This window comes from Euprymna scolopes, chromosome 32, assembly GCF_053919585.1.
Source record: "Euprymna scolopes isolate OS-2025 chromosome 32, ASM5391958v1, whole genome shotgun sequence".
Lineage (NCBI taxonomy): Eukaryota > Metazoa > Mollusca > Cephalopoda > Sepiida > Sepiolidae > Euprymna > Euprymna scolopes.
The window spans coordinates 99,721,871-99,743,400 of record NC_136513.1 but is presented as its reverse complement, the minus strand read 5'-3'; the positions used below and the strand labels follow the sequence as shown (position 1 = coordinate 99,743,400).

Here is a 21,530-nt window from a genome sequence, read left to right as displayed (position 1 = left end):
GGAGTAACGGCCAGGCCGGACGCTTCGTCGACACGCTAAAAAGGGTGTTAAAAAGACGTTCGGCACACTGACAGAGAATGCCCTCTAGCAATTTCTGCGTGTGTATAGGATAATGAAAAATCCGAACAAATCAGATGCCAGATCCCCAGCTAAAATCATGTTTGGGCGGAAAATAAAATCAGTATTTGATAAACTGATGCCAAAACATATATAAAAATACAGCACTTCGAAAAGGCAAACAAAACGGTTTAACCGCAGGAATAAAATATATTTTAAACATTATAAGAATAATGTTTCCTTTTGGGAACAGGGCACGATCTTACGAAGGATCGGTCATGTTACATACATCATTTGAACACAAGAGGCACCTGAACCAAATAAGGAAACACATCTCCGAGGATCAAGAAGAACCACTGCAGGAAGGCAGAGAGCCAATTGATACAGAATACGACTGTCTTGATGTGGAATCTCCAAAAGGCACCTCAGAACCAAGACACTCTGGCAGAAAAAGGAGGCACACAGACCCCTTGATGGTTTGCCCCAAAAGAAAGGTTACTGATTCCACACCTGGGAAAATCAGCTTGGGACGGGGGTGTTGTGGGGAACCACCCCCAAATAGACTAATCCATCGTCCATATAAACTTTACTTATAGCGATCCCAGGGAGGGATCTAATTCCAGAGCGACCCTCGGTGAATTACCTACACTGTTCGTTGGTAACCTTTCCGTTCTTCATGTAATACATGCGTAAACTGTTCTCCGTTGTTCTGTTCTTCTTTGTGGCTACCTGCGAGCCATAACAGTGACGTTCATGTTTTAATTTTTAGCCTTCCAGTAAAAGTTCATTCATTGCTCAGTCATTTAAATTGTCTGAATAATTTGGTAGAGTAGACCCCCTTTATGACCCCCTTAACATTTAGTGTTTTAGGCTCAAATCAAGTTATTAAGTTAGATCCATGTCCAAGGAACTTATATATAAAATCTCAAGTGTTTAGACCCAAAATTGCCGGAGTTTGGCAGAGTTCTCAAAGGTCAAATCATTGAACTTTGACCTCTTAACAAGAAACTTTCTGGGCGAAAACCGATCAGGAAGATTTTCCCAAATCTCAGTACCCTGTATATCAAATTTTGACTCAGTAGACTTAAAATTGACAGAGTTATTTCGTAGGGAAATGTACACAGACACAGACGCATAAAATTTTATAGATATACTAGCATGGCTGCCCGGCATTGCCTGGGTGTTCTGAGGTGTATGCTGAGCAAAACAACAAAAAAAAGGTAAATTTTTCAACTTTGACCCCTATTATGACCTCTTTAAATGTATTGTGTAGGGCTCAAATAAAGTTATTAAGTTAGACCCATGTATGAGGAACCTATATCTAAAATTTCACGTGTTTAGACCCAAAATTGTAGGAGTTTGGTAGAGTTCTGAAAGGTCAAATCGTTGAACTTTTACCTTTTAATCGCCAAATTTCTGTCCGAAAACCAATCACATCGATTTTTCTAAATATCAGTACTCTGTATATCAAGTATCGAATCTGTAGACTTAACATAGACAGAATTATTGCGTATGGAAATGTACACAGACACACACACACATACACTTTCACTTTATATATATATATATATATATATATATATATATATATATATATAGACACATTTCAGCCCGGCGTTGCCCAGGTGTTCACGGGTGTTTGGATGTGTATGTTGAGCAAAAAAAAAGTGGTAGTAGGAAGGTAGGCTTGAACCCGTCCCGCGATGGAGGGAAATAACGGGGATAAAAGCTGACGTTTTTGCGGTTACGACCACAGCCAAACCTGAAGTGACTTATGTTTACATTAAGGCTTGACAATCGAAAGGGGAGGATGACTTTCAAAAATATCGGCGAAAAAAGAGCCCCCCCCGTGTAGAAAAGTGTCTATTTGAAGGTGAAAATATTAATGTTGTTTACAAATTTTTCGATATTCGTCGTATGAAAGGTAAAACTTAAAAACGGTACTGATCTTCGTAAAATCCGTCACCTCTGTCGAAAGTTAAGCCACACATGCAAACATACATACATAGATACATTTATATATTGGTGACTAAGGTCAATTTTTTTTACCCCTATCATGACCCCTTAACATTTGTTAAGTTATTAAGTTAGATCCATGCCCAAGGAACCTATTTCTAAAATTTCAAGTGTTTAGGATCAAAAGTGTCGGAGGATTTGGGTAGAGTTCCAAAAATCAAATCGTTGTACTTTGACCCCTTTACAGCCAAATATCTGGCCGAAACCCGATCACATCGATTTTCGCAAATCTCAGTACCCTTGATATCAAATTTCGAGTCTGTAGACTTAAAATGTACAGAGTTATTTCGTAGGGAAATGTACTCACACAGACACACAGACAGACAGATACACAGAGAGACAGATACATAGACACGTTAACTTTTATATATATATATATATATATATATATATATATAGAGAGAGAGAGAGAGAGAGAGAGATAGAGAGAGAGAGAGAGAGAGAGATATTATTATCGTAAAATACGCTTAAATGATATATTTTCATTTGTCCAGATTTTGTACATTTTTTCATAGTCATTATTTTAAAAGTTTACAAAAAGTATTAAGGTGTCATCAAAACCGGGACTATAGCATTCAAGGTTGGTGGTATTATATATTAACGTGGCCCGCATATTAGCGTATTTAACCTTAAATATAAAGTAAGATGAGTGTACAAAATGTTTAACAATTTTTCAGTTTTGCCGATTTTTGACCCTTAAAAACAATTTTAACCGGCTAAAAGCCAAACAAGGACGGTCCCTTAGAAATGCAATTTTTTAGGCCCGCTGCGACATTTAGTCTGTGAGGAGATAAAGTTAGAAAATACAGAGGGAGACGTATATAAAGTATTTTATATATTTGATTATTTAATGGTTATTAATTAGTTTAATACTTACTAAACTGAATCTACATTTTTTTATTGGGGAAGTCGTATTTTCCGCTGGAGAGCCATGTATTTCAAAGCTGTTCTGTTTCCAAATATATATAACAATCAAATCGCAGAGACACATGGTCGATCCCCAATACTAACTCTAGTCTAATTTTCACTCCTCATCATGCCCCTCCTGCTCCGGGGTCCGTTCATACCTGAATAACACTGTTCAGTTCGCTTTGTATCTTCCTGTCACAATTGCAGTTTATGTGCGTCAGGAAAACATGCTGCGCAACATGTTTTCTTTTTCACACATTTCGTAAATCTTATTTGCGTATGTTTTGTTTTCGCTAGAGGATGGTGTATGACTCACTTTACGATTTTAAAGCGTAATTAAAAAGAATAACGTACACTGTTTTGCAGACAAAAATACTTTATTCAAAAATATTGAATTGACGTACACCCTTTTGTCCACATTTGTTATTGAATAATCAAAAGGTACATTACAAAGATATTAATTGAAAAAAAAAGACAATAAAATGTTTTTCTCGTAAATTCATTTGATCTGGTATACATGTGTCGATGAGAGCTCTAAGGTACTTCTTTACAATCCAACACGATATCTGGCAACGTCGAGGCCTTTTCTTCCGGCTGCTTCTCTAACTACGCTAGAAGAAGCGGACAGGTCTGCCTTTATTTTCTATGGCGTCTCGCCTGTTTTTGCAATTTGTATATCGGTGTGATCCATGCCAGACACAATTACCAGATGTATTACGGCTGGAGGCATATAAATATTCGCATTTTTTAAAGTTGGTGAAATCAGTATTCTTTAATTCTTTCTGCAAAATGTAAGAAAATAATTTTTAGGATATAAAAAGACACGTTTATATAGTAGTTTTTCATAAAAGGGAATAAAGTGGCGCACATCTAAATATTGAGTTTAATTTACTTTGATAATAATGAAGAATTCGCTGAGAAATAAAATTTTACCTATTTATCTATTGTTTATTAAATTAAGAATATTACTTATTATTTTGCATAAGTATTTTCAATAACAAATAAAATTTCAATAATAATTTAACAACAGCAGCGATTACAACAATAAAACAAGAGTGATTATTCTAACAGAAGAAAAAGTCAATTAATTACTTAATAATCAAGGACAACAAAATTAAAAGGATTTTTCGGATGAGTAAATTTCAAATTCATCCTGGAATTTTGATACGACTCGGATATAAGGTAAACGTACTCAGCTTATTGTGGTAAGTTTCAAGCAATATTAATAAAAAAGGCGGAGAATGGGTTGATAAGAAAAAAATACTGTTACAATAATTCGATCAATCGGTGCCTCCGTTAAAAAAAAACGAAAAAAACAATGTAATCCTCCCTTTAAGGGTATATGCGTGTGTAATTGTGAAGCAAAGGTTGCGCAATCAAAAACTACACTTCCATTGTATCTTTATTACTTTATGTCGGTGGCAAGGAGAAGGCCAGTGGCAACAATGCCTAGACAAGCACATATAGCATCTGAAATTCTGAAATAGTCACCCATTTTAAAAGTTACCAAGCTCAACGAAGATTAATTTCGGTGTTTCAATTTCTCCGCAAAATTCTTGTCACTTAGTGAAACAAACAAAACATTGGTTTTCGAAAAAAAGTCTGTTTAGTACTCGAGAAAAGTGTTTATATATCAATGAATTTTTAACGTATTTCTTTATGGGTAAATCACAATGTGAGTCATTTAAATAAACAGAATGAGCGATCTGTTCGAAAGAGAAAAAGTGCTCAGTCTTATGGAACAGGAAAAGCATATTATTTTAGAAAAAAACACGTCGTATAAAATATATAGAAATGTTCCCTTCATTTCCTATTTTCGGGCAAAACAGACAGACCTAAAACAAAGTCGCAATCAAATGTGAACTTGAGTTTATCTAAATGCAATTTATAAAGGAAATACGTCATTATCATAATGACGTATTTTCTGTATATGAAAGCCATAAAAATTAAAAAAGGGTATTCACAGATTACGAGTTCAGAAGGAGGAAGGTAATATATTTAATTATGAACAAAAGTTCTAAATAAAACATAAATCCAAAGCCTATGCACTTTTTGTTAAGAAAATCGTCACAGAAACAGAAATAATAAAAAGGATTCCATCACATAAACAAGGCATAAAGAATTACACACAAAAGTCAAAACAAAATTAAAAGTATCATTTTGGACGAAATAAATTATCAGGTAAAATTATCGTAATTTCAAAGATTGATTAGCATGAATGATTATCTAAGACCCCATATACACACACACAGATATATATATATATATATATATATATATATATTTATATATATATTATATACGGTGAGACAATCAAGAAAGATCCCAAAGAAAATTTTATCCTAGCCCAAGAAAACTGCCATTATATATATATACTAGCAGAAGAACCCGTCGTTGACTGAGTTACAAAACATCCTACAAAAAATGGATTGTGATTGATGAAAGTATGATAGGTTATGAAAAGGAGGGGGTTGTAAAGAGCTAGAGTTTGATACTCCAAAATTTTACCTAAGCAAAATATGATGAAAGTAAAGATAATTTTCGCGAAAATATATTTTTTATATCAAATTTTTTTCCATTCGTACTCAAGACTGACCAATATGATGTTTCCTTACAAAGAGAAAATGTTATATATATATATATATATATATATATATATATATATATATATATATATATATATATATGCAAGAAATAAATGTTACCATTGTCAATAAAAGTTATTTTTATGATAGAAAAGTTCATTGGTTTGTATTTTTAAGTAGTTTGTAAAACAATTTTTTTAATTCACGGACAGATTTTAAAAAAAAAAATCAAATGGCAGCGACTTTGAAATGGAGAGCCCCGTTTTCAATTTGAATGAGGGGCACCTGAGCAGTCTGTGTTAACAATTTAAGAGAAAAATATTTTAATGTTTTCCGTTATTTTGTGCTTAAGGATTATTCGATTATGGCACGTGTAGTTTATATAAAAATTCATTTAAGTAGATTTCGCCTCAAATTTCGTTTTAATTTCGGTTCGCTAAAATTATTTCAAGTAAAGAGCATTAAAAACTATTTCAAAACAAAAATAAACATGAACTGAATTTTTATTGACTATGGTAACATTTATTTCTTGTTTATTTATTTCTTCGGGTAGTCGTTTGTTGGCTTTTCTGCTAAACACTCTTACTAAATAATAGCGAGGAAATATCGAAAAACAAAGAAACAAAACAGTTTGAAAAATGATGAAGCTTTATTTACTTTAGTAAAATAATACGAAACAGCAAAATGGGATATTAAAAAAGTAAAGACGTAATTACTTTAATTTTTTAACGTAAAGAATCGATATGAATATGAATAAGAAGAAAACCACGCCCTTTTCAAGCGGAACAGCTTCGTTTATGTTTTACAGCATAGAAGCGTGTAGTATAGCGCCGTCGGATTCAGGGTTGTAATCAACTTAATTCCTTCTAGTACACCGACAAAAAAGCTTACACAGATATATAAATAAAAATAAAAAATGTTATGTAAATGTTTTTAAAAAGACAAGTAATCACGTGAGCAGGATTTTTCCTTCTTTTGACACGATAACACGTAACGTTCTTCTTTTTTTATTTATCTATTTATCTATTTTCAAAAGAGTGCCACGTGCAAGCGGAGAAGGAAAAACAGAGTTATGCAAAATTTGTGTCGAGAATTGTCCGACTTTTGGGGGGCTTTCACTTTAATAAGAATGTGGATTTATGAGGTGAATTTATTCGACACAATATGATTCAACTAAAAAGATAAATAAAACCTAACTTGAATTAAGATTAAAGTTAAGGTGTTATTGTGGACACTCACCCCTTTTAAAGAACCTTGTTAAACTTTGTGACATATTTACATTCTATGGAGGTTAGGCGCGAACGAACATCCAATAATTTTATTATACCACATTTCTTTAAACTGAAACATAATTATCAAAGTACACTTACGCAAATCGATATGAAAAATCTTTGTTAAAGTTTGTACCATATTTCCATGGAGTACAGGAGGGAAAACAGTCCCCACAATTTTATTATAGCATCCCTATTTAAGTTGAAACATACTTATCAAAGTATTATTATGTACATTTATATAAAAAACTCTTGTAAACGTTTTTTTTTCATTTTTTATTCCATACTTTGGGGGCCAGGCGCGAACGCAGACCCCACAATTTTTATGAACCACCGTGCTGGCAGATCAAACATACCCATTCCTGATCCTCGATACATCTTCTATCATTATATGCAATCAGTTTTTTTAAATAGTCAACCATATAGTAGTTTATTCGTGACCAGACACACACACAGACGCTCAGGTTTATATATATATATATACTAACATTGGGAAATTTGGGCATATTTTATTGGTTTGGGCATATTGGTTCTTTTTTTCCAATCGTTATAAATTTTAGCCATGGAATAGTATTAAAATATTTAAAAAATGTAGGTTCATAGAAATAAAAATATGACCGTTTCAATATTATTTTGACTATTAGTATATATATATATATATATATATATATATATATACATATATATATATATATATATATATATATATATATATATCAGCAAGCCAGAATATATGTTTAACTATAATTTATAATGTTTATTTTGATTTTGCACATTTCGTATTTTTATTATATCTTTTGGATCCAATGTAATGATTTAATTTTAGAAAATTGTCTGTGCGCAAACAGCGAGGATTGAAATCAAAACCTTTTACTCGCGATTAGCTTTTTCCTTTTGTGTTGATGCCTGTGCTATTTAGACATGCTTGCTGCAAGACTAAAAATTAAAAAATGAACCAGTTGCTATTATGTACCACTGTCATATTCGTAATTCTGCCCTTCGACATTTTCCTCAGATTTCTTTTAAATTAGTAAGATTTTATGGCATGTATTTAAGATTAATTATGAGACCCCCTTTTAATAATTTGGTTAAACACAAAGCAGATATGTTCAGAGAAATAGTAATTAAAGAAATTGTAAGAAAAAATCATAGCATAAAATGCTAGTAATCATGCACTGCCGTAAAAAATTCTATGACTATTTGTACGCAAAAGAATTTATTTTGTAAACAGTTTGCAAACAGGCCTGAACAATATTTCGTTCAAAATAATATACCCGGCAAATCAACCATGGGAATGGGACGCGGTTACCGGGAAAGAAATCCAGATATTTTGTAAATCATTATTCTTGATCACGTGAAAACGCCCTATATAATCCAATATCGAATGGACAGAGTGAAAATTTGTAAACACATGTAAATAATTATTTCAGAAGATTACAAAGCATGCACACAACTTCAAAAAAAAGTATTCAGAAATTTTGCTAGCAAAAAATTACACTGAGCACTAATATGACATTGAATAAAGATTACAAGAAACTGTTTGTTACGCGGTTGCGCAGTTTGGTGAAGAAAGTTAAACCAAATTAAACAGATGGTTTGTTCTATATCGTTAGCGCTGAATCGACTTAGAAATAAAATAAATAAATCATGTATAAAACATTGAAAGAGAAAATATCAAAGCTAACGTAAAATAAAGATTTAAAGAGATGATGTAACATCCAAGTCCTTTCATTACAAAATCATAATAAGTTATTTTATTCTATAATTAACTACAGGTAGAGTCACCTAGAAATCCTTAGATCAAAAACACTTGTTCAGTAAGGAGACTCACTAGATTATTATTAGAAACCGTTACATTCATCTATTTCAAACGAATACTTCTATTTTCGTATAATCATTTATCAAATAAAAACAACTCAAACTTTCATATAATTTTAAAAGGTATAATTATTCGTTTTAAGTTCGTTTCTTTGTAGTATTTAGATGATCTGAGGTGCATTCAGAGGTGCATTCTTCCTTTTGAAAATTCAAATATTACAAAAAAAATTTGTGATTTTAGATCCATTTTTTTAAACGGTTCTAGACTTTTTCTTGAATAAAAACATTAAACAGATTTTGATTAAAATTAAAACTACGATTCAGGTGTAGGGCATTTTTGTCAAAAAATGTATTCGTTCCTTCCATCAGGTTATGTTGTTCTGCTAAGTTGGTTTTAAAAAGGTACGATCGTGTGACAAACTCGATTACACTATGATATTATCAGAGGATTTTCGTCAACAACATAGCTTCTTAAATGTGTTTTTGAAACTCCTCTAGAACTTCCGTTTTTTCGAAGTCCTTGAATGCTTAGTGGCAGGGTGTAACGCTTCAGATTCCAATAGTAGTCAGCCATACTTACCTGATACATGGTCTCTATCTCTTTTAGGTCCTAATCAGAAAACCCATGCTCGTCCCTCACTGAACTAAGGTTTTCAGGAAACCGGTCTATATATAGTGCATTCTGAAGCTAATGTTGCAGCCTAGGTTTCTGTAAACAATCATCATCTTTACTACAAGAAAAATGCATTCCATGCTACTAGTTCCACTTTACTTAGTTTTCGAATTCTGAATCTCTGGTGAGTTCTCGGTTTTGGTCATTTATTTGTGGCATGCTTTTTCAAAGATAAACCAAAGAAAAGTTTTAACTTTTAACTTTTATTTAGTTAATCTTAGAAAAGCCTGCAACAAGTAAGTAATTAAGTTGTCTAAAACGGTTTTATGAGTTGAACTTGATGTGCGAAGAGTATTTTTCTCTATCCCCAAGAGGTTCGTTATTGATATATATTTCTTTGCATCACCTCCTCCTTCGTGTATGCGAACTTTTTTTCCGGAAGATTTCGAGGTTTTCTACATTAAAATGAAAATTATAATCATCTATATCTATCGGATCTGAACACGTGTCATTCAATAATCACTTCTAATCAATACCATTATTCTCCATCGTATTCTATCCTCACAAACTTCTTTTAAATGCACCACACAAACGTCTTCATGTGAGCACAAACGTAAAAAACTAGAGTAAGAAGAAAAAATACTTACAGCGCACGAGCAGTCAATATTGTAATTCCCTAAAAATCCGCGAGCTTGGTCAATGTTCAGTTTATTAAACCATAAAGGTTTGGTACAATTATCAGTTGCAATCCTTTTACCCTCGTCAGTGCCTGTAATAAAATTTATTAAAAGGAATATTATTATAGCTTTTATCCCGGTAAAACGGACCAAAGTTAAAGCGCGTTGACGTAAAATAAGTGATTTCATATGGTTAGATTTGTACTCACTTTTGCATTAAATACTAATCCCTATTAGTTCTAATTATTCCCTAAGTATGCATCCGGCGAATATTATAATACTTAACTGCTTTTTATTATTACACATGTCCAGAAATAATCTTATTAGTAGTCTCTGAGTAAACTCATAAAGCAAATGTGGTATTGTAGGGATTGATCCCTATTAAATTCATTACTGTGCATCGAAAGAACATCGTGTATTCGCTGTACTTTATAGTACAAAAGTACATACAAAATGTTAGTCAGAGCAGCCTGATTGTTTCTGAGAAAATTTGGGCCGGACAGAAAAACCGAATAAGAAAAGTATAATATAGATTACCAAGCTTTTATTGCATTGGTATCAGTTTTCATTTGTTTTCACTATCCTAACAGGAGTTCGAAAATGTTCATTCAATAATTTCCATAGTTGCTTAAGTTAATTATGCATCCAATTAAGCACTACATAGCTGACCTCTGATTGGACGACGGCGTGCAAAAGGCACAGTTTCAAGATGCAGCGAAATACACGTTAACATGTCAGATAAAAATACTGTATTAATTGGTTATATGGTTTTACTTGGTTTTCGAAAGCAAGTTTATTCATATCGGAAAAAAAGATTACTTTCTGATATTTACCGAAAACGACATATCTATTATTCTCTTTCCCAGTCATGTTCATAATTGTGTTCACATATACGTATCTCCCTTCCGTTGTATTCAGTGAGCAGTCGTTCTAAAAAAAGGAAATTAAAAATATTATTAAATAAAAAATACTAAATTGCAAATCATAAATATTCAACATTACATTAAGAGCGTATCTACTACAAACGGCTGCTTAGTTCTTTTACACCACAGATAAGGTGAATTAAAAATGTATTATTAATCGCGATGCATTTTCGTGCTGTTTCGTCGCTGAAAAAAGTTAGGTACAACTGAAAGAACAATATCTCCCAAACCTATGGCCTTGATAGAGGAGCTAGTAAAACTTGCTGCTATGGTCATAAATGATCTGAAATACAAGGACGGGGGTATTTTATTCTAAATATTTCTCATATATTATATCTCCCTACTTTTGTAATATACGTTACTATTATACATATCTCCAGTATCAAATAACTCTTATACGTGAAATTTACTTTATGTATGAAAACCAAAGATAGGGAGGTATAACATATAAGACATATTTGGAATCAAGTCTCCCCTGGCTATTATTTCAGATCATTTAAAACCACAGGAAGAAGTTTTAGTCCCACTTCTTTCAAGGCAAGAGGTTTCAGGGAAATATCAGATATTTTGTATTTCATGTGCAAAACATGGAAAACAAATGACTATGATCGATACATCTCATGGCTCTAAAAAGTGTCAAAAATAGGCTCTTGATGAATGATCATTTTAATGTCCGACATTTAGTGCAAATGGAAAGTTATTCACTACAAAATTCAGGTCATTATATTTCCAAGGAACCTTCAGTCGTTAAATTCTGTTCAAAATTTGTTGAGATTTTTGAACTTAACAAATTTTCAAAAGAGGTGGTATATCTATATATGTATATGTCCATACTGGAAGCCAAGTTTAATATTTAGATGCTCATATCTTTGGTTCTATGGAGCAGAACAATATGACCCCCCACACACAGACACACACACATATATGTATGTATATATATATATATATATATATATATAAATATATATATATATATGTGTGTGTGTGTGTGTGTGTGTGTGTGTGTGTGTGTGTGTGTGTTATCATTATTTTCAACTTCTCCATTACAGGTTGTCTCGATAAACAGGATAAATATTACTCGTTCATATCTTCAGATGGCTTAAGTTGAAATAAATTATAACGAAAGCATTGTTTTTTGATTACACGTGGATATGTAAAACAAAAAGAGTGGGCATAACGGATAAAGAGGGATAAAGTAAAAAGGGAAAGGGAAGCGGGGAAAATATTAGCGAGGAAATATATTGAAAATAAATTAGAGGCAAGTAAGAAAGAGAAAAAGAAGGAAGGAAAGAATACACTTGTCAGAAATGGACTGTTGTCATTTTAAATGTGACACGTGCGTGATTCTGAATTAAACCCATGTTAAGAAATCACCATCAGCGGTGAAGCAGACAGGGAGGTCTAAGCTGCGTACAGATCCAATGGGCAAATAGATGCGTCCAGCATCCCATATAAAATCATTTACAGGAGGGATCAATTATAGATTCAGTTTGGTAAATTGTAGAAGTTTAGTTTGGGAAGAAAGAGAGGGTAAAACATTTTTTAGTAAATTAAAATAAAACGCAAAATAGGAAAGGTAGAAAGATAAAAACTGGGCTCGTCATGAAATGCATTTTTGTCCATGAACGGTGCCAGGCATGGGTAAAGCTTGGGCTAGGCTAGGAAATCGGCAATCTACCACGGCGATGCGGGTGATGGGGCGGAAAGAGAAAGTCAATATGCGTTCATTTAAAACGAGTGAATACATTAATCCAATATAGTTAATATTGAAGATGGTTGATTAACATTGCTTACTTTACATAATATAGGAATACCTGTTTACCTTGTATTCTGCTTTGACTTGCATTCTGTATGGGCCGGTATTATTATTACCCCTCGTGAGTCTCAGCTTGAGAACTGAAAGAGAACAATGTCTTACTTTATAACAATTTAATCTTATTTAATTTGAATCCATTGCAAACATCCTCTAAAAATCATTGTCCTTTCGTGTTCATGTCTTCATCTTACTCGTGTTGGTTTTGTTATCATCACTCAAATTGTAAAAAAACACATAAAAGAAAAGAGAGATACTGACATATTCTATTAATCCTAGTCGTATTTTTTGTGTTAGAGGTATACCTATTGAAGAAAAGAACTCACTAACCTCGTAATTTTCTGTCGACCTTGACTTTACAATCTGTTTCAAGACACGAACTGTCGTAAACTATCGACAACTCACATCTGTTACACCCATAACAATGTTACTAGACCTGCACGATTGGAGATTGAAAGTCATAAAAATCTTGTCTCAGAATGATCGATAAACAGCAAATGACTCTATTGACCTTTACATATATTGTTTGATTTCTTTCTTTTGACTTATAACATACCACTACTCGTCATTTTTTTAAATTTTGAAGCAATTTACATCAACTTATGTATGCTTTTCGGATGAAGTACTGCCAAACCTGTCACTTTGGTAATTATTTTTCATTCTTTAAATGTTTGTATTATTAAATATTTATTCATTATCTTTGTTGTTTCATTTTACGGGAAAACAGTAATTTTCCGGGCATTTAATTACAAATCCACATTCGCTAGAGTGTTATATATTTTCCAAGTTCGTATTGTGTTTTTTTTTAATTTATAGAAATTGTATTTATATTTACATCATTTTATGATTTATTTTTGCAGAGAGAATAGGAAATCTTCAACATTAATCAATCAAGAAATTCAGCAAATTCAAATGCTTTAAAAGTTAAACGTTCAAATATAGAGTTTGGCATATTGCCATTTTATAATATCCACCCATGTACTCGTCTTTATAGAATACTAAAAACAACAATCTGGATTTTATATATTAGAAAATTAGAGGGATGAAAGTTCATTGTAATGTAAGTGATATATTCCAATCTCAAATTTCAAGATGTGAAATAAACATTTATGACATTAAAATATTCATATCTAATAATAATCGGTAGTTATTGATATATACATTTCTTTGTTTAATTATAATCGGTAGTCATTGATATATACATTTCTTTGTTTAATTACAGACAAATATTAAACAAAGTTATTTCAGTGAAAACTTATCCATGGTCCTAATGTTAAGATGACATGATTCGATATATAGGCAGAGTTCGTGGTTGGAATGTTGCGACAATTGTTTGCAGTGGCAATATTGAGACAATGGTTTGCGTTAGATGGACTAACATGGTTGAAAATACTCAGCTTGAGGACTGGAAAAGAATAATGCGAATGGTACAGAACAACACGATTCAATAGAACGAGAGGACGCGCTAGAAAATTCAATCAATGCATTAATTCAGAAATCATACATAAAAGTAACATATGTGAGAATACTATATTGCTTTTGTACCAAGCTAATGCTTATATCATTTATACTAATTATTTTGATGGTTTTTGTACCATCCTAATACATATATCATTTATACTAATTATTAGGATTGTTTTTGTACTAACCTAACATATATATCATTTAACTTATTATTGGGATTGTTTTTGTACTAACCCAATACATATATCATTTATACTAATTATTAGGATTGTTTTTGTACTAACCTAACATATATATCATTTAACTTATTATTGGGATTGTTTTTGTACTAACCCAATACATATATCATTTATACTAATTATTTAGATTGTTTTTGTACCAACCATATATAGATAGCATTTATACTAATTATCTTGATTGTTTTTATACCAACCTAATACATATATCATTTATACTAATTATTAGGATAGTTTTTTCACCAACCTAAAAGATATATAATGTATACTTATTATTATGATGGTTTTTCTACCAAGCTAATACATATATCATTTATACTAATTATTAGGATTGTTTTTGCACTAACCTAATACATATATAATTTATGCAAATTATTTTGATTGTGTGTGTACCAACCTAATACATATATATTTTATACTAATTATTTTGATTGCTTTTGCACGAACCTAATACATATATCATTTATACATATTATTATGATGGTTTTTCTACTAACCTAATACATATATCTTTTATACTAATTATTTTGATTGTTTTTGTACCAACCTAATACGTATATGATTTATACTAATTATTTTGATTGTTTGTGTACCAGCCTAATACATATACATTTTATACTAATTATTTTGGTTGTTTCTGCACCAACCTAATACATATATCATTTATACTAATTATTAGGATTGTTTTTGTACCAACCTAATACATATATCATTTATACTAATTATCTTGATTGTTTTGTTACAAAGCTAATACATATATCATATATACTAACTATTAGGATTGTTTTTGTACCAACCTAATACATATATCATTTATACTTATTATTTTGATTGTGTTTGGCAGTTTGCAAAGCGGCTACTGTCGTAACAATATGTAATCTAAAAATAAAAGCTGCGACACAAAGACCATGAGCCCCGACATTTATGGAGTTTGGATAAAAATTCGTACATTTTCAAATTGAAATTTGATTATTTTCATACTTACCGATCGGGTAACTGCAGTAATAATACTGAAAATGTAGCTTTTTACATCTCTTACTAAAACCTCCCAGTATGACTATTTCTAGTATAAGGAGTTGCCAAAATATTCTAGGAAACATTGCGTCGTCTATCTTTTCCAAGTAGAAGATTATTATTACGAATAATAATACTGTCGCAAAAGAATAAAGAAAATAATAGATATTTCTTTGAAACAGAAAAACTGAACACTGAGATCGCTTCTGTTTCAGTTTGCAAAACGCGTCGATTTGTTTGGTTTATATATGCAGCACTTTTGAATGTTGAGCGTTTGGAGGTGGTGTAGAGGAAGCGATAGTCTGTGAGAATTATATTAAATAAAATTTAAACGGAGATGAATTTTGAATTTCATGAATATATTTATAGTTACGAATTTCACGATTTTTTTGACATTTGACGTTTAATAAATTATTAATGTCGAGTTTTAGACACGTTTTAATAGCGATAATTATTTAGGATTTGGTTGACTCTCAATTTTCTGTAACTTAAATATACAACTCCGCATAATTAAGACATTTGTAGCACTACCGATGGTGCCAAAATACTGCGTTTCCAAATAATTCAAGTTTACACTATAGCATCACTATATATGTTTATATGATACGTGTATAAACTTTACTAGTTTGCATGTTTCTGCGAAAATATCCTTTATAGATGGACTATTTTGAATTTTTTTGTAATTTTGTGATTTTTATTTAATGCATTTTAATATAACAAACTGTTTGCTTTTAGAATAAGTTTTATGCCAGGGTAAAAATTTGTAGCAAGTCAATAAAATTCATAAATGCAAATGATGACAGATTCTGGGTTACACAATATTATATCGTTTCTGTATTTTTGAGATGAGGATTGGTTATTTGTATTATTATTCATCGGACTACTGTTCTGATCTTGAGTGTGATTTTCACAACGTTTCGGTTGATATAACCTCCGACCTTCTTCAGGTGTATTTGTCGAACTCGGAAATGTTTCTCTCGAACTCGGACGGAATTTTAAGCGGAACCCTTTATTTACTTCAAGGAAGTAGCATGCTCTTGTTCCGTCAGCCATGACTGGATAGATGCCCTAAATAATTCACAAATTTATATTTCTGTCGCCAAAACTGAGTATTGAACCTTCAACCTTCATGAGAATATCACTTTTACAATTGATTTTTCCCAGTACTCTAACCGCTGCACCACGGGTCCTTACGGACAATTCTAGTAGGGATATAAGGAGCCTTAAACCTACTTTTGTATTTCTAGTTGTGAATATCACCATTTATTACCAATTCTTACTATATATTTATGGATATCTATCTCTATACTTATTACTTGTATATATTAATGTTTTTTTTACTTGTATGTATTATCTATTGTGTATAATTACCGGTGCCCATATCGTATTGAATTCTACTTACTTACTTAGCAGCTGGTTATTCCCCAGCATATGTGCTGCTCCTTTCAGTCGGCTTACTCTCCACCATTCCTCTCTGTCTATAATTTTTACTTCGTCCAATAATAGTAGATGGTTTCCCTTTTCTTTCCAGATATGGTCACATATACCTGACTTTTCAGTTTCTCCACGTACTACGGCTTTTCGATGTTCCAACCCTACTTTCAACGGACGACACTTTTCACCTTTGTATAGTTTTCTACATTTACATGGTATTTCATATACACAGTTCTTAGTCATGATTTTTTCTGTAGGGGGGCTTTACTCTCACAAGCTGTTTTCGGAGAGTTGAAGCACTCCTGAATACTGCCCTGATGTCATATGAATTACAAATTCGTTGACGTGTTTCAGACAAGCCCTTCACATATGGGATATAAACTGTGGTGGGTTCCTGAGTGGTGTCCTTTTGTGTTTGGTCCAGATTTCTTAGAGCTGATGTAATACTCTCTGGATAGTTGTTTCGGTGGAGGTTTTCCCTTAAACTTCCCATCTCCTCTTGATATGCACTGATGTTACTACATGTTGCCTTTGCTCGGTGTTGTAAGCAGTGAAGGATTCCTTTCTTTACAGTATATGGATGGTGGGAATTGTAATTTAGATACTGTCCAGTGAAAGTTAGCTTTCGGTATGTAGATGACATAATCTTTGACCTGTACGAGTTATCAGCACATCTAAGAACGATAATTTATTTTTCTTTTTTTTTCCCATTTCCTATGTAGTTTTTCCATTGTGAACTATATAGTTGGACGGATAGAGTTCACATGATCTTGTAACATTTAGACATCTTCCTAATGGGTCCAGAGTATGAATGTGTCATCTACATATAGCAACCACATTTTGGCTTTAGTGGTGTCGATTCTAATGCCATTTCCTCAAAGTATTTCATTTATGCATTAGCCAGTACCGGGGGCAATGGTGATCACATCGTCAGACCCTCTTCCTGCCGATATATATCAGATCCCATCACAACGTATGTAATTTCTACACAGACGGTCAACATCTCCATTATATTGTCAATTGGGATGCAAATGCAAGTTTTAGTGATGCATCCGATGTCAGCTTATCCCGTACCATTGTCAGAGTCTTATCAGTGGGTACTTTCGTGAACAGACTCACTACATCTAGACTCACCATTTGGTTGGAATAAATGGGAACTTTTTTTTTTATTGTTTCCACGAAGTGAGATGAATTTTTGACGTATGATGGAGATTTGTCGATGATTGGGTTGATTATATCTACCAGAAATCGGCTAAACGGATGGAATGCTGAACCTCGCGCAATTAAAAATTATAGACAGAGAGAAACGGTGGAAAGTAAGACGTCTGAAAGAAGCAGCACATATGCTTGGGAATACCCAACTGCTAAGAAGAACTAGTGTAGAATTTACCTACACTTAAAATCTCAAGTGTTTAGACCCAAAATTGGCAGAGGAATTCAGTATAATCTGCAAAGGTCAACTTTTTCAATTTTTACATTTTGGCAGTTAAATTCTCGCTCGAAACAGATTAAAATGCTTGCCGCATGTCTGAATACCCATTATGTATACATGTTAAAAGTTTAGACCCAAAATTGGTTAAGCAGTGTGCTAGACACCGCAAAGATAGAAATCTTATGAAGGTTAACCCCTTGAAAGCTCAAATTTTCAACCCAAACCGATTAATAAGATTGCCTTATCTCTAAATACTCTTTATGTAAAATTTCAAATGTTTAGATCAGAAATTTGCTGAGTAATTTAGTAGAGACAGCAGAGGTTAAATATTTTAAAAACTTTTACCCCAATTTTGACCACTTAACATGCATATATTAAGGGCTCAAATCAAATTATAAAGTTTGATCCATGTGCAAGTAATGTACATTTAAAATGTCAAGTCTGCACACCCAAAATAGACGGAGGAGTTTGGTAGTGTTTTTCAAGGTCAAATAATTTGACAGCAAAATTACTGTCTGAATACCGATTACAAAGATATTTCCAAATCTCAATACCTCTTATGTAAAATCTCGAGTTTGTAGACTGAAGATTTATAGAGTTATTTACTAGGGAAATGTACACACAGAGACAGAGAGAGAGAGAGAGAGAGAGAGAGAGAGAGAGAGAGATAGAGAGAGGGGTATTTTCACTATAGATATTATAACAATATTATATCTTATCGTATGTCATTTAACTTCTTTATTTTTTGTTTTACGATCACATTAAAAACACAGACAAATTCGTATAAAAAATTAAAAAAATGCAAAATCTTTACCATTTTAAATCAGCCTGCCCGTTATATTAATATAACTTCCAACATTTATAAAGATGTTTAACAATTTCATTATTTATGCATTTTAACGTTTGAATTGTTTAAATTTCAATTATTCCGAATTTCGATTATCTGTATATAGTATAGGAATAAAAAAATACGTATTAGATATGTTTGAATCCAAAACAACACATTTTTACAAAATAAACAGATATTTATTTTGTTTGAAATTTATATTTATTATATTTATAAATTTCAATATAATTTAAAACAAAATAAATATTTGTTTATTTTGTAATAATGCGTTGTGTTGGCTTCAAACGTATCTAATACGTCTTTATTCAAACACAACCCCTAACATATAATATAGGAGTTTATCTTTATAAGTATCAATTACAAGATTTAAGAAAAGGGATTGATATGAATTAGTTTATCTCATGCTTATATCTGTTAAGCAACTAAATCCTAAACATGTCTACAGTCAGTTTTTCTTCCTATGCGAACCTTAAAACGAAAGAAAATTATCGTTAATTATACCTTTACTCCCACCACCACACACTACTTCCCATTCTGCCTTTTTTGCACTGTCATATCATTGTAATTAATCGGATTAATGTTAAAAACATTAATCCGAATGATAATTTTACAATTTTAAGTTTATATAACATCTAAACTTTCCTCATATGTATTTTGCGAATTTGAGAATCCCCCTTCTCTCTCCCGCTTTGGTTGGATGTGCACAAAAAATAGGGCGCTTTCAGCAGAAATTAAATTTTGTTAGGAAAAAAAAAATGAAATGGAAAAAATTATAATTATTAATTAGTATAAAGTTCTGTATAGGAATCCTGAGTACAGGGTGAATTACATGGAAGGTTAAAACACTGTTCGATATGTCATAGACACAACAGAATATGGGATAAAAGTAAAGTGATGTTTTGGAATCGAGTTTTCCCAAGCGAACGTACAAATGCAAACGAATAAGGCAAACACGTCTATCGCCCTTTTACTCCGACAATATCATTCTTTGCCACAAGGGGACAATACAGCCACATTCATTTCCGGTTTGTATCAGTCACTCCCTTTTCGCTAGACCTCGAAACAAATGCATATGTGACGAAAACACCCCCGGTTTTGGCAAACTACCAAACCGACGTTCGATCTCTCACCAAATACTCACGCAATAACGTTACTCATCTTTCGCATCGAACTGTTACAATCTTTAATTTGTTAGATGTAAATAATTATGTCAGATAACTTTAGTCCGTCTCCTCTGTGTGAATCTATTCGCTCCAGAAATACGCAATTACAAACACTTAGGGACGACTTTTTTCAATCTATAGGAACAAAGAGTTTATTAGTATAGCAACATTGACGACGAATCACAGCCAAGATTAATAGGCGATGAAGCGAACTGCGTATGCTACGAACACGGAACACGAAAAGTGAAGAGAAACGAAAATATCAGTCAGTAATCATAAGGAAATGAAATAAAACAAAGGAAATTCACGCTACATATATATATATATATATATATATATATATATATATATATATATATATATATATATAAAACAAAAATCATGCTCATCATTCACTATTAAATGAAACCCGAAAGTCGTTCGTACTTGTGCAGTTTATGCATTGCGTTATTATTTTTTAAAGTAATATTCAATTGTTTCCAAATGTTCTGGCTATTACATGTTAAGGAGAACATACAGAACAGTAAACAGACTATTGTAAAGAATGTTTTCTAAATCAATAACATTATTATATCAGTAAACTGCAGAAGTACTGTTTAAAATCTTTCCCGTTACTCACCCTATATATAATTGAATGTATAAGCAACTTGTGTTCCCTTGTTCCGAAGGTGATCGTGAGTACATTAATAATAACGATATTTTTCAGTTTTTGTATTTTATGATATATGTAGAAAATGATAAAATCAGAGATCCATGGCGTTGGCAAGAGATTATTAATTAAAACTATGTAGCTACATTTGTCAAAATGTTGAATCCAAACAGACCTAGAGAATTTTATAAAGATATAAATTGGAGTGTTTGTCCTATTGACATTGAAAAGCCTACTTTTTCTATTGGCATATGTCTTCCCCATAAAAGGCCGTTTTAAATGTAGAGAAAACCAGATCCACAAAAAGGAGCACTTGAACAAGTAGGCAAAAATAAAAATCGCTTTAGTATTGAAAGGATTCCCCACCATTGACGAAGGGCAAATTAATTTAGGTAGCATGAGAACATATACTACACTATACTCAAGACGGGATACTTTTTTTTTTACTGATATTGGTATTTATTTTGTTCTCAACTAAAAAAAATGTAACCCAAGGTCTTTTAAATGTAAGAAAACCCCAGATTCCTACATTAAATATCTAAATATACAAGGGGTTCTCTTACATTAACTAAGATCAACTTTCATTAAACATAACATAAGAACATATAT

General features: G+C 32.1%; 2 protein-coding genes across 3 annotated transcripts in view; one reads left to right on the top strand and one right to left on the bottom strand.

The window, feature by feature from the left end:
* Window positions 1-3,340: 3,340 nt before the first annotated feature.
* LOC145256534 (uncharacterized) lies at window positions 3,341-15,735 on the bottom strand. Its single transcript, XM_080115561.1, has 5 exons — window positions 15,368-15,735; window positions 12,692-12,765; window positions 10,780-10,876; window positions 9,917-10,038; window positions 3,341-3,764 (listed from the first exon to the last, which is right to left on the bottom strand). The coding sequence occupies exons 1-5, from the start codon at window positions 15,480-15,482 to the stop codon at window positions 3,594-3,596; spliced, it is 579 nt and encodes a 192-aa protein (XP_079971687.1). The 5' UTR covers window positions 15,483-15,735; the 3' UTR covers window positions 3,341-3,593.
* The window catches only part of LOC145256536 (uncharacterized), a 106,175-nt gene continuing 97,826 nt past the window's right edge, over window positions 13,182-21,530 (top strand). The window contains exon 1 of one of the 2 annotated variants that reach the window (XM_080115570.1): window positions 13,182-13,327. In XM_080115570.1, coding sequence (XP_079971696.1) covers window positions 13,285-13,327 — 43 coding nt within the window. In that variant the 5' untranslated portion in view covers window positions 13,182-13,284. The remainder of the gene's footprint in view (window positions 13,328-21,530) is intronic. The other variant, XM_080115569.1, reaches the window with a different exon arrangement.